The sequence below is a fragment of the Thunnus albacares genome, chromosome 15, assembly GCF_914725855.1.
Source record: "Thunnus albacares chromosome 15, fThuAlb1.1, whole genome shotgun sequence".
Classification (NCBI taxonomy): domain Eukaryota; kingdom Metazoa; phylum Chordata; class Actinopteri; order Scombriformes; family Scombridae; genus Thunnus; species Thunnus albacares.
This window is the reverse complement of record NC_058120.1, coordinates 19,972,478-19,989,452: the sequence shown is the minus strand read 5'-3', so window position 1 is coordinate 19,989,452 and position 16,975 is coordinate 19,972,478. Positions and strand designations below refer to the sequence as shown.

General features: G+C 36.1%; 1 protein-coding gene, 1 pseudogene and 3 gene segments (V, D, J or C); 3 read left to right on the top strand and 2 right to left on the bottom strand.

Moving 5' to 3' along the window:
* LOC122998179 overlaps positions 1 to 16,975 on the top strand; it is a 106,236-nt gene that overhangs the window by 11,912 nt on the left and 77,349 nt on the right.
* LOC122998174 overlaps positions 1 to 16,975 on the top strand; it is a 94,726-nt gene that overhangs the window by 9,086 nt on the left and 68,665 nt on the right.
* Positions 1 to 16,975, bottom strand: part of LOC122998178 — a 92,577-nt gene that overhangs the window by 13,302 nt on the left and 62,300 nt on the right.
* LOC122998180 overlaps positions 6,630 to 16,975 on the bottom strand; it is an 88,746-nt pseudogene continuing 78,400 nt past the window's right edge.
* Positions 9,711 to 15,655, top strand: tspan37 (tetraspanin 37). Its single transcript, XM_044374913.1, has 7 exons — positions 9,711 to 10,732; positions 12,428 to 12,619; positions 12,700 to 12,774; positions 12,893 to 12,991; positions 13,907 to 14,059; positions 14,194 to 14,277; positions 15,248 to 15,655. The coding sequence occupies exons 1-7, from the start codon at positions 10,679 to 10,681 to the stop codon at positions 15,323 to 15,325; spliced, it is 735 nt and encodes a 244-aa protein (XP_044230848.1). The 5' UTR covers positions 9,711 to 10,678; the 3' UTR covers positions 15,326 to 15,655.

Genomic DNA, 16,975 nt, shown 5'->3' with positions numbered 1-16,975 from the left:
AAATTTTACAATGACATTATGTGAAGCAAACAATTGATTAAAAATAAAATATATGAAAATTAGATTTTTTTTTTTTGTGCAAATATGTCATCATAACACCATCTACAATAATAAACAATTAATAATATCTGCACAAAGTTTTCTCCAAACTTCAGCTGAGCTTAATGCAAAGCGAAAAATACCCATAATATATAAATTACCCCAAATAAATACTAGTTTTATCACGTTCTGGTGCAAAACTCAGTATAATATATTATGTTGTAGAAATGAGAAATCTCTGGTACTTACAGTTAATGATGAGTTTGGTTCCTCCACCAAAAGTGTACCACAGTGATACAAACTCATTAAGTGGCCGTACAAAAACCTCCTGCACTGTGAACAAGCATCTATCCACTGAAAAGTCACTTTATTTTCTGCTAAAACTGGATAATTAACATTTTATCAAATGTATAAAATGTTTTCATTGATTTGGTTTTAAATTTCTTCATGAATCAAAATATTTTATGTCATTTTTATGAAATTTTGTACAAGTGACACAAAACAGGTTGATTTGCCCTGTAACAAATTCAGATTGTAAACATGTTACATATTTGAGACAATGTGAAATAAACACAAAATTTCTAAATAATAATATAATAATAATATAATATAATATAATAATATAATAATAATATAATTAATCATAAATTACAGAATGAGTATATAGTGTATTTGTGAAACCTTGTATGTAAAACAAATTAAATAAATAGATACCAACCACTCCCATTGAAACAATTGTTGTGAATCCTCAAATTTGTTTCCAAAAGAAGTTATTTTATTCCATTAAGATCATAGATGGTGTAAATCCAAACAGTATTTCTCCTGATTTTGTGTCCCACGTTGCCTTCAGTCTGTTGAGAGCAGAGAAATCATTTCCATAGAGAGGAGGCTTTGCATCGTCAGCTGATCCTCCAGTGAACTGAGAAGGTTTATAGTCCTGTGAGTTCAACACTGCAGGACTCAGATCTGTCAGTCAACACAGCAGAAAGCACAACCACCATGACTCTCATCACCATCCTCATCTGGACGCTGGCCTGCTGCTGTTTTACAGGTTCATTCACTCAGCAACATTTCAAACATGATGTGTTTCCTTTTCTGTCATTAATTTCTGCTGATAAATGAAAGATTTGTTTCTGTCTGCAGGATGCAGCGGTCGGGTGACTGTGACTCAACCTCCAGTAGTGACATTTACTCCAGGATCCACTGTCACTCTGACCTGTAAAATTAATCAGCCTGTTTACATCTGTGGTGGTATTGATTTATGTTTATTCTGGTATCAACAAAAATCTGGACAAAGTCCAAAGCTCCTAATAAACCATGTGAGCAGGCGTCATTCAGGAACACCAGCTCGGTTTAGTGGCAGTGGAAGCAGCTCTGACTTTTCTTTGACCATCAGCGGAGTTCAGGCAGAAGATGCAGCAGTTTATTACTGTATGAGTGTCCATAGTGGGCCGGTGTTCACACAGTGATTTGTAGTCGTTCAAAAACCTCCCTCAGTCAGACTGCAGAGACACTGAGCTGTTACAGCAGGAACCGACTGCAGCTGCTGAAGAGGAAGAGACTCTGACACAGACCACTGAACACAGAGCTGACAGTAACCTCACCAAGCACAAACTGTACCAATCACAAACAACATATACACATGGATATATTGGCACATTATATATATATTTTTTTGTGAAACAAACAATTAACTAAAAGTAAAATATATGAAAATTAGATTTTTTTTTTTTTGCAAACATGTCATCATAACACCATCTAAGTAATAAACAATTAATAATATCTGCACAAAGTTTTCTCCAAACTTCAGCTGAGCTTAATGCAAAGTGAAAAATACCCATAATATATAAATTACCCAAAATAAATACTAGTTTTATCACGTTCTGGTGCAAAACTCGGTATAATATATTATGTTGTAGAAATGAGAAATCTCTGTTACTTACAGCTAATGATGAGTTTGGTTCCTCCACCAAAAGTGTCCCACAGTGATACAAACTCATTAAGTGGCCGTACAAAAACCTCCTGCACTGTGAACAAGCATCTATCCACTGAAAAGTCACTTTATTTTCTGCTAAAACTGGATAATTAACATTTTATCAAATGTATAAAATGTTTTCATTGATTTAGTTTTAAATTTCCTCATGAATCAAAATATTTTATGTCATTTTTATGAAATTTTGTACAAGTGACACAAAACAGGTTGATTTGCCCTGTAACAAATTCAGATTGTAAACATGTTACATTTTTGAGACAATGTTAAATAAATAATAAATAATAATTATAAATTACAGAATGAGTATATAGTGTATTTGTGAAACCTTGTATGTAAAACAAATTACATAAATAGATACCAACCACTCCCATTGAAACAAATGTTGTGAATCCTCAGATTTATTTCCAAAAGAAGTTATTTTATTCCATTTTGATCATAGATGGTGTAAATCCAAACAGTATTTCTCCTGATTTTGTGTCCCATGTTGCCTTCAGTCTGTTGAGAGCAGAGAAATCATTTCCATAGAGAGGAGGCTTTGCATCGTCAGCTGATCCTGCAGTGAACTGAGAAGGTTTATAGTCCTGTGAGTTCAACACTGCAGGACTCAGATCTGTCAGTCAACACAGCAGAAAGCACAACCACCATGACTCTCATCACCATCCTCATCTGGACGCTGGCCTGCTGCTGCCTCAAAGGTGTGATTTATTTTTAACATAAAATTAGAAAGTAATTACATCACTAAAATCGCTCACATCTACTGAGTTATAGCTGGATATTACACACGTGTGTCTACATCTAAATATGAGTAATTTTACTTCATGTAATGTTTTTCCCTTTTTTTCAGGATCTTGCAGTCAAATGACTGTGACTCAGCCTCCTGTAGTAACATCTGCTCTCGGATCCCCAGTCACTCTGACCTGTAAAACCAACCCAAAGGTTCAAACATGGTCAGATGGAGATAGTAGAGTGCAATGGTATCAGCAGAAATCTGGAGAAGCTCCAAAGTTGGTCATCAAATTGGGTCAGAAGCCAACAAGTGAGTTTTCATCTCGATTTTCTGGCAGAGGAGACGGAGTAAACGCTGCAATGACCATCAGTGGAGTTCAGGCTGAAGATGCAGCGGTTTACTACTGTATGAGTTACCACAGTGGGCCAGTGTTCACACAGTGATTTGTAGTCGTACAAAAACCTCCCTCAGTCAGACTGCAGAGACACTGAGCTGTTACAGCAGGAACCGACTGCAGCTGCTGAAGAGGAAGAGACTCTGACACAGACCACTGAACACAGAGCTGACAGTAACCTCACCAAGCACAAACTGTACCAATCACAAACAACATATACACATGGATATATTGGCATATTTTATATTTTTAAATATCTTCCTTTTATTCCATGTCAAAAAGTGTGAAACTGACATTGAAACTAACCATCATGATGTTCATTTTCCACATACAGTGATATCAGAACTTGTGAAACAAAAAACTGAACATTTTCCACAATCTAGAAACTTAGACACACATCAACATGTTGTTTGTCACTTGAAAACATTATTCACTGGACATTCTCAGATATTTGCTGATTCACTGTCTTGTTGACTGATACAAACTCTCATATCTGTCAGTTAAAGACAAAGCAAGAGCCAGTAGCCAGTTAGCTTAGCTTAGCATAACAACTGGAAACAGAGGGAAACAGCTAGCCTGGCTCTGTCTGAAGGCAACAAACTCTGCTCACCAGTACCTCTAAAGCTCATTAATTAACATGTTATATGTTGCCTGTTTAATCCCCAAAAAAACAAATTGAAAAAACAAGACAAGTTGTGGTTTAACAGGGGTTTATGTGATGTTACCAGACAACCAGCAGAAACTTTGGCTTTTGTTAATATTAAACAAGCCAGATATTAATTAGTGAGCTTTAGAGGTTTTATAGGCAGATTTTGTTACCTACAGACAAGCTAGCTGTTTCTCCCTATTTACATTTGTAATGCTAAGCTAACCAGGAGCCATAGCGCCACATTTATGTACAAATAAAAAAGTGGTATCGATCTTCTCATCTACCTCTCGGCAAGAAATCAAATAACTGTATTTCCCAAGATGTCAAACTATTCCTTTGGGATTTTTTCTGTAAACATCAATCAACAACATGTTGTTTACTCACATCTTGTCTCACAGGATGTAGTCCAACATTTTCTAATAATGTTCTTCTCTTATCTCATTGAAACTCATCCTTCTATTAACAGCGTTGTTAAAACATTATTTATGCTAACAGTATCATTTTATTAACACAAACAGCAGCCCAAACAGAACATTTAGTGGCTGTCTAAGATCCTGCACACCAAACAATCAACTTCAACTTATTACTCAACTTTTCAGATAAATCAAATACCAAATATACAATATAACATACTTTAATTAGAGTAGACACCTCTTAAGTGTGAAGGGAAAGAGTTGGTCACCTAAAACGCTGAGCAGGCCCTAAAGTGAGATAAAATGGGTTTAAATTCCTGCCTTTGTGCTAACAACAAAAATAAAACAAATGATTGTGAAAACGGAGAAATTCAAATCAATCAAATGTTGGGTCAGATCATGCTGAGTTAAGTGTTCATCCAATCTGCCAGCAGGTGGCGCCATACAACCTAAACAACATAATAAAGAGGATAAAGTCAATGTTTTCTGGATGAACTTTGAATTAGAATGATCCTCTGTAGAGGTTGATCTCTCACTCCTCCTCACCTCTGCTCTTTCTGTTTCACAACAACAGGTGTGTGTTTGCCTTCTTAAATGTATTTTGCATGACTTTCATGCATCACTGCTCCTCAGAGTTTAAGTTCTTGTGTCACAGAGAGTCTGAACTGTTTTCATGCACTCACACTGAAAACTGCATCAAGATGATGTCGCCAATAACTCTGCTGGTCATGTTGGGTTTTCTGAGTCAGGGTGAGAGATTCTGAAAATGTTTGGTGCAAATCCAGTCTGTGTTCTCCCTTTTACTTTTGCTTAAATGTCTTTTCTATTTTTCTCTCCGATCACAACCTGGACTGCTTCTCCATTGGCTATTGGCTATAATATTTACTCTTTAAGATTTTTCATTTCTCATTTCAGAGTCTTCTGCCAACAATTTTCTGACTCAGACTGACAAATCCAAGTCTGTTAGTCTTGGAGGGACGGTGACCATCAGCGCCACAGGGAGTTCAAACATTGGTAGTGATCTCAGTTGGTACCTTCAGAAACCTGGACAAACTCCCAAACTTCTTATATACAGCGCCTCAACTCTAAACTCAGGAACTCCATCTCGATTCAGTGGCAGTAGATCTGGTTCTGGCTACACTCTGACCATCAGTGGTGTTCAGGCTGAAGATGTTGGAGATTACTACTGTCTGGGCTACCATGGTAGTGGAGTGTTCACACAGTGATTTCGAGTCGTACAAAAACCTCCTTCAGTTTGACTGAAGTGAAAACGGCCTGCTGCAGCTGCAGAGGGTTGATGAAGAGACTGTGATGAGGATAACTGGTCGAGTGAACACAACACTGTGACTCTGACACACAAGAGTCATCAAGCAGAACCACAATGAACCCAAATAAAACTGAAACAAACTGAAAGACATTTTCCAACCTGCAGTTTTTAAGTTAAATCTTCATCATTATTTCACATCATTTCAAGAACAGAGTTGTTGTAAGAATATATCCTCTGACAGCAACAAAATTCAACAATATTTCCACCAATAGTTTTACATTCAGCAGCAAAAAACAATCTACTGTAACAGTTTCATCTAAAAAAAGTTTTTGATTCAGAAATGATAAATATGTTATACTTTATATTTCATATTATATTGTTACACATACTATAAAATAATGAATAGAAACCTGACTTGATGTTGAAGTGAAGCATGTTGGAAAGATGAGGTATAATACTGGCATGAATATTCATTTCTCATGAATAATATATCACAAAATACACACAAAGATAGTGATTTACTATAATATTCAATTTTATTTTATTGGTTACATGTTTGACTGATTAAAAAATGGTTATATTGAAACATAATGGCAATGCATCAGAATATGAGTAAGAGTAGTGAGAGAAAACTGATACACATCAAGATAGAGTCATGATTTTGCACAAATAGTTGAACAGAGTAGATCTGTAGCCTCATCAATATCTCTGAACTACAACACATCTACTGGAGAAGAAAGAGGGAGGAATACATCTTCACTCAGCTACATAGATTCAATTCTTTTCTTGTATTTTTTGTAATAGAGAAACATCTATCGACACAAATCATGTTTTTTTTCACATTTACTCTCAGCAGAAGAGCTCTGACAAATGTTGCCTGATCACATATTTCAGTCATGATTTTTTCAACACTGAAAATCTAATTCCAAAATATATTTTCCAAGTTTTTTAATCATGATATAAATTTGTATCTAAAAAAAACATCCTTGTTACTACATTATTCTACTTCCATTACCAGTTAAAATGTTGTTAATTAATTTTGTCACTTAAGTCCGAAGCTTTTCAATTTCCACAGAGAGGAGAATCAGTTAAAGTTGTAAAACCTTTTCATTTCTTACCACTCTTCATAAGATAAAAGAACAAAATATTTATAATGTTTTCTTTCATCAGTGCAAGCTTTATTAGCAAAAACATCAATCATCAACAGGACAGTTATTAAGCACACTCACATCTAGCTGCTGAGCTACACACATTACTCTCTAAGTTGTTGTTGTTCTTTGTCACACAAAGCTTCAGTTTACTCTACAAACATTAAAACTCATATTGATCAGATGAGCAGGTGTGTTCCTCCTGCTCCCCCCAGACACAGCTCCTGTCCTGGGCTTCAGCCAGTCCCTCTAGCCCTTACACTGGCTCCTGTGGAGGGACTTGGTCTGGCTGTGGTCATGATGGAGGACTTTGCAGGAGTACAGCTCTCCTTCCATCCAGCGCTCCTGGCTCAGGCTCAGGATGCTGCTGCTGCTGTAGCGTCCGCTCTTCTCCTCCTCTGAGCTGCTCAGGACCCCCTCTGTCACCTGTCTACCGTCCACCTCCCAGCTCACCACGGCTCCCTGAGGAGAGTAGCCGGTCAGCAGGCAGGCCAGCGTGGCCGAGCCCCCAGAGAGCTGCTGAGAGGAGGGGGGAAGCAGAGAGACTGAGGGCCTGACCGTGGGGCCAGCTGGAGGGGAGAGCAGAGACACACAAGGAGCAGATTAACTTCTACTGTAGGACAGACAGCTGAGTTATGATACATGACAGAGGTTAACAATGCTGTGGATTAACTGTGTGTGTGACACTGTGATCAGACAGAGGAGAGGCAGTGAGAAATGGGAGGAAATGAGGGTTTTGTTAAAAAAGCTAAATGGTGTTAATACTTGTAATTTTGACATTTAAAGCAATGAATCTATATTATCAGAAATCAACAAGAATTAGACAATATACAACATGAGGCAGGTGTAAATGTAACGATTTTTTAAAATGAATGAACGATAAATGAAATCTTCATATATGCTTTATAATGTGTAATGATTTTCTTGATGAGTTTATATAAAAGTTAAGAGGTGAAACACTAATGTGTGATTACAGTTAAAGACTTTGTCATCTGTCTGTTTCACTTCCTTTTCTCAACATCAAACTAACCAACTGTGAACACAAACTACAGCAAAACTGGATCTAAATATAAACTCATTTATTTGTTTTACAGAAACCAACATTATATTTTAAATCTAAAAATTGTTTGATTGTTAAAAAATAATGAATAAAGTTAAATTTATTGTTTGGTTGTTAAAATGTTTGTCAGAGAAATTTTACAATGACATTTTGTGAAACAAACAATTGATAAAAAGTAAAATATGTGAAAATTTTTTGGACTATATTTCATCATAACATCATCTACAATAATAACCATTTATTAACATCTGCATTATGTTTTCCCCAAACTTCACTATCAGCTGAGCTTAATAAAAAGCAAAAAAAAAAACCAAAAAAAAAAAACGCACAATATATAAATTACCCTGAATAAATTTTTGTTTCATCATATTCTGGTGAAAACTCAGTATAATATTTTATATTGTAGAAATGAGAAATCTCTGGTACTTACAGTTAATGATGAGTTTGGTTCCTCCACCAAAAGTCAACCACAGTGATACAAACTCATTAAGTGGCCGTACAAAAACCTCCTGCACTGTGAACAAGCATCTATCCACTGAAAAAAACTCTGTTTTTAAAAATTACAGAGCAACACTTATACTTTATCAAATCTACAATACTTTTTTAATAATGTAGATTGAAATTATTGTATGAAACAAGATTATTTATTTAATTTTTCTTTACTTTTCTACATCTGACAGAAAAAGGATTACAGTCTACTTGTTACAGTCATCACAATTCATATTCGTTAACAGTTATACATGGTTAAATTAACATGATGCTTTTTTAATAATATAGATTTACAATCTCATATTAATCAGAAATGAAATATATTATTTATCTACAATAAACCTTGTAAGTTGATTAAACATAGACAAACAGACACATCATACCAACCACAGTCGACACAAACTTTTCCATAAATCCTCAACTGCACTTCTATAAATATTATTTTCCATTAAGATCATAGATGGTGTAAATCCAAACAGTATTTCTCCTGATTTTGTGTCCCACGTTGCCTTCAGTCTGTTGAGAGCAGAGAAATCATTTCCATAGAGAGGAGGCTTTGCATTGTCAGCTGATCCTCCAGTGAACTGAGAAGGTTTATAGTCCTGTGAGTTCAACACTGCAGGACTCAGATCTGTCAGTCAACACAGCAGAAAGCACAACCACCATGACTCTCATCACCATCCTCATCTGGACGCTGGCCTGCTGCTGTTTTACAGGTTCATTCACTCAGCAACATTTCAAACATGATGTGTTTCCTTTTCTGTCATTAATTTCTGCTGATAAATGAAAGATTTGTTTCTGTCTGCAGGATGCAGCGGTCAGGTGACTGTGACTCAACCTCCAGTAGTGACATCTACTCCAGGATCCACTGTCACTCTGACCTGTAAAATAAACCCAGCTGTTCATAGATATAGTGATGGAGATTATGCTATGATCTGGTATCAACAGATATCTGGACAGGTTCCGAAGCACCTATTGAAATATGTAAGCTCTCGTGTTGTATCAACAACACAAGGTCGGTTTAGTTTCAGTGGAAGCGGCTCTGACTTCACTTTGACCATCAATGGAGTTCAGGCTGAAGATGCAGCAGTTTACTACTGTCAGAGTACAAATCAAATAAACAGTGCTTGGGTGTTCACACAGTTATTTGTAGTCGTACAAAAACCTCCCTCAGTCAGACTGCAGAGACACTGAGCTGTTACAGCAGGAACCGACTGCAGCTGCTGAAGAGGAAGAGACTCTGACACAGACCACTGAACACAGAGCTGACAGTAACCTCACCAAGCACAAACTATGTTAACCGATTAACACACCCAAAACAACCAGTACAACTTCAATATATTTTCTGATTATAAAGTCCCATCTTGTGGACATTAAAGGACACCATTCTGCATATTATTTGGGTTTTTAAAATCCCCAGGAAAGCCTCTAAACAAAAAATACAGCAGTATGCACTATGTTGTAAATTTAAATGAAGATAATGTACACATTAATTCTCCACATTATTCAACTGTTTCAAGTGGTGGATTATACTATAAAGTACATTTACTGGAGTGCTACACTTAAGTACAATTTTCCTTTTTGTTTACTCCACTGCATTTCAGAGGGAAAGTCACTTTATTTTAGATTTGACAGACTGAGTCAACAAACATTTGCTCTCATTAGACATTGTCTAGTAATGTGCTGAAGGTTAAACAAAGCCTTTTTTATCTCCAGTTTTCTTAGACACCATTTATTATGACCTTAACACCATCTTCCAAACTTCGATTGCTCAATGATACTGAATGAGTCATCTTCCCTGAAAATCAAATGACTGTTTTGCTGGCAGTCAGTCGTCTATTATAGGCAGGGCTAAGAATTTCTAAATATGGAGCCAGTATTTCCCTTTGTTTCATTCTGTTTTAAATGAACTATATATATTGAAAATGCCTTTCAAGTTATTGTTACTTACATACTGATTTGACAGCAGCAGTTACTGATTACTTTGCAGGTTAATATTTTACAAACAAACCATATAATCAGCTTCCCCATGACCTGCTATAACAATAAAGTATTAATTAATTGATATTCAACTACTGAATCTTACTACTGATGCATTGAAATGTATTGTATTATTTACAATGTTAATTTATTGGAAATTATATCTAATATAAAGGTGACAGAGGTCATTCAACTGTATAATGAGTAATTTTTAAACATGTTGCTGACGATACGTTTTGAAAGCAGGACTTTTACTTGTAATGGAGTATTTTTATATCGTGTTACTGCTACTTTTTGCTGAAAATTTCCTCCACATTATTCGGTGTTTTATTACCACCACAGAGATATTTCCGCGTTCTTTGGGCAAGTTTATTTTTGGCCATCGCGGAAGAGAAGTTGCAGTTTCCTCTTTAGCGCTATAAACTAACGTGTTACCAAACTATACTGAAGTTGCCATCCTCACGTTTACGCACCTGCGATTATTGCGCGCTCGATCCTCGCAGCTCTTTAAGTCTGAAAATGAGAAGAGAAGCTTTAAAAACAGCACTTCAGCTGATGTGTCAACTTCTGTGGGTAGGTAAGACTTTAACACTAAGGTTGTATTTTCAACTTTTTGTACTCTGCCACTGAATATTGCCAATAATGATCTTATCTAATAACTATTATCTGTATTCATGGAGTTGCCAGTCATGGAAATTCTTCATAATTAAAAACAAAGAAAGTAGATTAAATATCTTCTATGTCCTGTTTATAGTTTATTGTCACATATCACATGGCATATGTCACATGACATAAGACGCATGTGTGTCTTTTAAAGAGAAAGTAGGCTACAGAATAAACATACCTAGACATTTATTAGCCAACTTTCTGTAATATCTGAAACACATGTGGTTTAAAACAACAAAAAACTATATATTTACTTAATTCTGTTAATTTTTCTTCCTGTCTTTTATTATTTATTATTACTATTATTTGAGTTTCACCTTCTCTCTCTACTGTAACACTGAGCTCATGACATGTTCTGCTCTGCCAATGTTTAAGTTTTTGGAAATAAAGTTAAAAGTGTTAAAATAAGTGGGCACACACACAGTTTGAGGGCAGGATGAGAAACCAACCTCTCTCATGGCTGCATTTTTATTTTGATACTTAGTTTTAAATCAGGAACAGAGAGAAGATTTGGAGTCTCCCTTTCATTGGTTGATTTCCCACAGTTTGCACAATCATGAGCTGCTTGAAGATACCTAAAATGTTGCCTTTAATGCATAACATTTTATTTTACCTTGCAGATAAGCACTCAGTATGTTGAATTACTTTGGGTGCAGAAATGTGGGTGGAAAGATAAATGACCCAACAGGTCATACAAACCCAGAGCTTTAAACCCCCTGATATGTCTTTGAGAGGCGCAACTGGCCTAAAGCTTAAAGAAGCGGTTTTTGACTGCAAGGTTGAAAGAGCAGCACTTTAACCCACAAACAGATCAGACTGTGGCTGGACTGTGAAACTGTGATTAGGACTTTGTTGCATAGAGAGCATTGCTCTCAGTTAAACTTGACTGAATAAAAATGTTTTTTTTGTTGTTTTTTTTTAAATGGATAGCTCCACATTTTGGGAAATATGCTTATTTGCTTTCTTTCAGAGAGTTAAGCAGATCATTGCCAGTCTCATGTCTCTTAATAAATACAACATAAATACTTAGCATAAATCAGCACTTCAAATGCTTACCAATTAACACATTATATCTTGTTTGTTTAATCCATACAAAAAAACACAAAGTGTAACATCAAGTTGCGGTTTTACGGGGGGAGGGTGGGGGTTATGTGACTATTTCTTGGCTGGAAGCAGTGGAGTCGTCAAGACGTCTCTCTCTCTTGTTAGGAAATCAGCAGAGAGTCCAGCAAGTCCCTGCTTTTAGCCAAGAAATAGTCTTACACCCTCCATAAAGCCACAACTCATCAGTTTTACACTTCTTTTTTTAAGTTGATAAATAAATGTGATATAAAGAATTCATCAGAGAGTGTTAAAGTTTCTGGTTGGTATATTTTGTTTTTCGACAGAGCCAGTCTAGCTTTCAGTATGCTAAGGTAACTGTTAGACTCTGCAGGAAAGTGAATAAACATATTTCCAAAAATGTCAAACTTCCCCTTTCAAAAAAAAAGTATGAAGGATGTGTGGAGAATATCTGCCACAGCCAGCCGATAGCAATATTCTGTCTTGATTGGTGTCAGTGAACACAGATACAAATCACTCCCACTGCACTATTTTTACCAGGTGGTGGGGCTGGTGGTAGGCCTGAGCGGAGTCTACCTGCTGATGAAGTACAGACATAGCAGCTTGTTTTTTTCTCACATCTACATCATCCTGCCAGCTGTCTTTGTGCTTGCCAGCGCTGTGTTCCTATTGGCCAGTGGATGCCTTGGCTCTTGGCTGAGCCTCAGGGATTCCACCTTTCTGCAGGGACTGGTAAGGTTGTGTGTGTGTGATGTGTGGATATCTGTATGTGCACTAGTGTTTGTACTAATAAAAGTGTTTTTCCTTTGCAGTTTGTTTATCTACTAGTTGTGGTCTTCTGTCTGGAAAGCACAGCTTCAGCATTGGCTTATTTTCACTCTATAAAGGTACACTGGTTACACAAAAAATATTTTCACTGAATAAGTGTGTTTTTATTACACTGCAGATTACTCTGGGAAAATTCTGCATGTTTACTTTATTTGTATCTATCCCCTCTGTGTGTAGCTGGACTCAGAGATAACTCCCCTCAGTGGAGTGTTTCAGAATTACACAGGCATCAACCAGGACCCCAACTCTCATGCTGTGGATGCGACACAAGAAGAGGTGTGTGTTCACCCATCACTCATGTGAACTGAGTCATATAGACATCCACATACTGTACACTAAGCATGTTTGTATTTCTTGTGAAAATTAAATGGTGGCCCTCAGGTGCAAAACACAACAAGCACAAGCAAAATAAAAAAAAATACAACAAAATTCTACAAGAGAAATTAACAAATTAGAATACACAACGATTGGCCTAGTAGCAACGCAAAATATGTTCATGACGAATCAGTGCATCCATGAGAGTTTACTACCATTTAGTATCGCTGACCAATCTCAATTGTGTAAACTCTGAATTGAAATGGGATCAGTCCAATCGAAAAAAACAAGAATTATTGTCTGAAACATTTCCATTTTGTGAAATGTTGTATTGTTTTTTTAATTCTAAATAATGTGTTTTCTGAAAACTTGTTTTTCCTGTTTTGTTGTTGTCGTTCCTGTAATATTGTTGTGAATATTGTTGTGTTTTGCACCTCAGGGCCACCATAAAAATGTGTCAAAATGATACAGAATTTCAAAATGTCTACTGTGTGTTGAAGCCAGTATTCAATAGCTTCGAGGTGCACTTCCTCTAATGGTAATTTGATGCTTGTTTTAAAAAAAAGAAGAAATCCTTGACCCTCTGTTTGTGATTTCCAAACATAATGTTCCATTAAGAGGATATTAGGTCTTAAAGAGGAGTATGTTTGGGAGGTGTTTGCTTTGAAGACGTCACATCATCTCCTATAGATCTATTGATCTATATAACACAAACCCCAGGCCCCAAATCATCCATCCAGGAACTTAGTGGCACAAATTTAATTTTGTCCTCAGGAAAAAAATAACCAAATTCCTATCTACAATAACTCTTATGTTACCTGGATATCTAGTTTTGAAGATTTCCAGTGTTGCTGTGATACTAATTGATATTATTAGTTGCAGTGTTGTGGTGTCCATGACTACAGGGACTGGCTGAAAACCTCCTGGTTTAACCATTCTGGAGGACTCTGGGTTCCTCACAGCTGCTGTAACTCTACTTTCCCCTCTTGCAATGGAACTGTGGATCAACCGTGGCAGCTTAACCAACAGGTAGACGTGTACACACTGATAAATTTAAAATACTCATGAGAATATAAATGCTCCAGCATGGTTGTCGGATTTAACACCTTTCATCATTGCCATCTGTTTCTCAGTCTCTCTTTTTCATTGTCTCTCACTTTCAGGGTTGCCAGGTGAAACTGGAGATGGCCTTTCAGTTCGTGCTGAGTTTTGTCATGTGGGGCTCCTTGCTTGTTCTCCTGGTGGAGGTGAGAATGATAACATTTTATGACTGTTTATTCTGTATACATTTGATGTGGAATACACCCTGACTGATGAACATTTATTAGATAAGTGGTTTCATAAAGGAACTCATTGAGAGTCATGTTTCTGACCACTTGACAAATATAAGTCCATGGTTCCCTCTTGTCTTAGTTCTGCTTTGGTCTGCACCAACTCTTGAAGGTAATATCTGGCTCTTAAGCTGCTAAATCCTCCGCTGTGTTCACTGGGTAGTTGCTAATTTTGTCTGTCTGCCATTTGGTATTGGCCAGGTAGTGTGCGATGGTTATAAGAGCCATGAAAACCAAACCCAAAACCAGTAAAGTTGCAGTAAAACCAAAACTATGTTTAGGTGTTGGTGAAAGACATTAAAACAGTCAATGGAGGTGAGGGGAACTGCAGAGTTGGGTGATGAATCAACGTAGGTTTGTCACTACAAGCAAGATAAAAACATTATTCATTGAAGTTATACTGTAAGTGAGTTGTTAAAGTCTGAGAGGGCCTTAAAGGAGGTTCAACTGCTATTTTCTACTTGGAATGTATAAAATTTCAAGATAGGAGGAAGAGAAGAGCAACTATTTTGCTTACACACAATATATACATATACAGTCATAGTACACGAATAATTCTGTCATATCCAATAAATCATCTTCCACACATTCTGAAACATATTATACACTGCTATGATGTTTATTCGGAAGTGCTTTATATAAAAAAAGTTTGGGAAATACTTTACTGGATGAACAATTTAGCTCTATTTGAATGATACTTCTTTTGACAGGGCCAAAATCCCTTCATGCACTGCTAGTTAGCAGAACTCTTTATCACACAGAGCTTTTCATCTCAAATCAATATTGCAGAAAGTCTTTTGTTAAGTTTCAGAAGTTATTATGGAACATTGTTTCATTTGGCAGATAACCAACATCTTCCTCTGCTTTCTTTCCTCTTGACATGCAGCTTGTTTTGATTGTGGTGGTGGCACAACTGATGAGGGACCAACAAATTATGGAATATCAAGTGCTGGACAAAAACTAAAGACACTGTGAGAGATCCGATAGTGCTGCACTTTGTACAGATACTATAATACTACATATTTTGTCATATTATTTCATCTTCAATATGTGCAACAAATCATTACTATACAGTTTCTTTATTATTTTAGCTACGTCAGTGCTGCTGATCAATACAAGTTTACTTTGATACACTACATAACATGTAACATAAACTGTAAGAATTATGCCCTCTGTTTCTCTGTCTTTCATTTTGAATATGTATCTCACTTTCAGGTTGTGTTGACAATCTCAAAAAGATGGCAACGGTTCACAGAAAGCTGTTTATTGCTTTAAAGACAGTGTTACAATTTATGGGAAGTGGCTGCTGTAACACTTATGTCTAGATAACATTCTATCTATCTATCTATCTATCTATCTATCTACAGTGGGAAGATGCTTGTTTTATTCAAAATAAGTACTGCATTTGTAATAAAGTGAAAGAAGATTTTACACCGAATTTACCCTGTAAAAGAAGTATTGGGAAGATTTAGGCTAAATATACATTGTGCATGTATTGTGATTCTGAAAGGGAAACGATTTTTCATATTTTGGATAGATATGCAGAATTTTATAAATAGGAAAAATGGATATGAATGTACATACTGATGTATGTGATGTGATGTTGTATTTTGTGTTCACTGGGATGGATAGCAATATTACCGTTTTAATTCAGCTGCTGATTTTTCTCGTTATATTTCACATCCACAAATCTAAATGGTCTGGCTCCAAACCCTGTTTTCATTGGTTTATTGTTGAACTCAAGCAGCATCTGAATCGAAGATGTGAGGAACAAAAAAGCTAAGAGGACTTTCAATATTTTAAATGAAGTACATTTTATTTGATTTCTAAAAGGACTTACAATGAATGGACTTTGAACTCCCCTGGCAAGTGCAAACTTTTTGTTTTTTGGGTTGTTTTTTTTACTGTTTGTGTAAGAAAATTGTTGTACTTGAAAGATTATATACATATGAATCTGAAATATAACAGATGTGATGGATAATGTAATAAATAAAGAAAGTCAAGAATGACCAAGTACAAAATTGATCAACTAATATCCTCCTGTAGCTTTGTGTTGGGATAAGATAAAAATCTTTCTAATCAGGAAGGCTTTTTCATCTTAAATCTTATTACTATTATTTTCTTTGTGTGTACTGTGTTATTAATACTGTAGCACTTTATGAATGAAAAGTCCAGTACAAATTAAATGTATCATTACTATTTATTATTAAGCTTCACGCTGGAGTTGAGCTGTGTGCATGTTAACCATGGATGTTGACCACGCTGTCTCCTCTGCATAGTATGGCAAGCTAAAAGTGACAAATTATGTCACTTTTCAAACTACAAACTCATTTGCCCTCATGTTTAAGTTGTAGGCCTGTATCTGAATGCTTTAAGGAAACATATACTGCATGTCTACAGAATATTGTTAACAATTTGTACCTGAAATATCGATATAAAGGTTAGAATCCTTAAAAACACAGTGAGCTGGATCACTGGCTGATTTTGTCTGTTTCCAGATAAGATAGCAATGTGGCTGTCTGATCCCTCTGAACAGCAACAGTAAGCATATGCAAATCATGTCAAACTCACAGCAATTTCCACAAATTGTGAACTCAGAAGTAACTCAAAAATG

Coding starts and splice junctions, on each gene's coding strand:
- tspan37 (XM_044374913.1), top strand. CDS start 10,679: ATGAGAAGAGAAGCTTTAAAAACAGCACTTCAGCTGATGTGTCAACTT. Junction 14,060..14,193: donor CGTGGCAGCTTAACCAACAG/GTAGACGTGTAC, acceptor TCTCACTTTCAG/GGTTGCCAGGTGAAACTGGA. Junction 14,278..15,247: donor TGCTTGTTCTCCTGGTGGAG/GTGAGAATGATA, acceptor CTTGACATGCAG/CTTGTTTTGATTGTGGTGGT.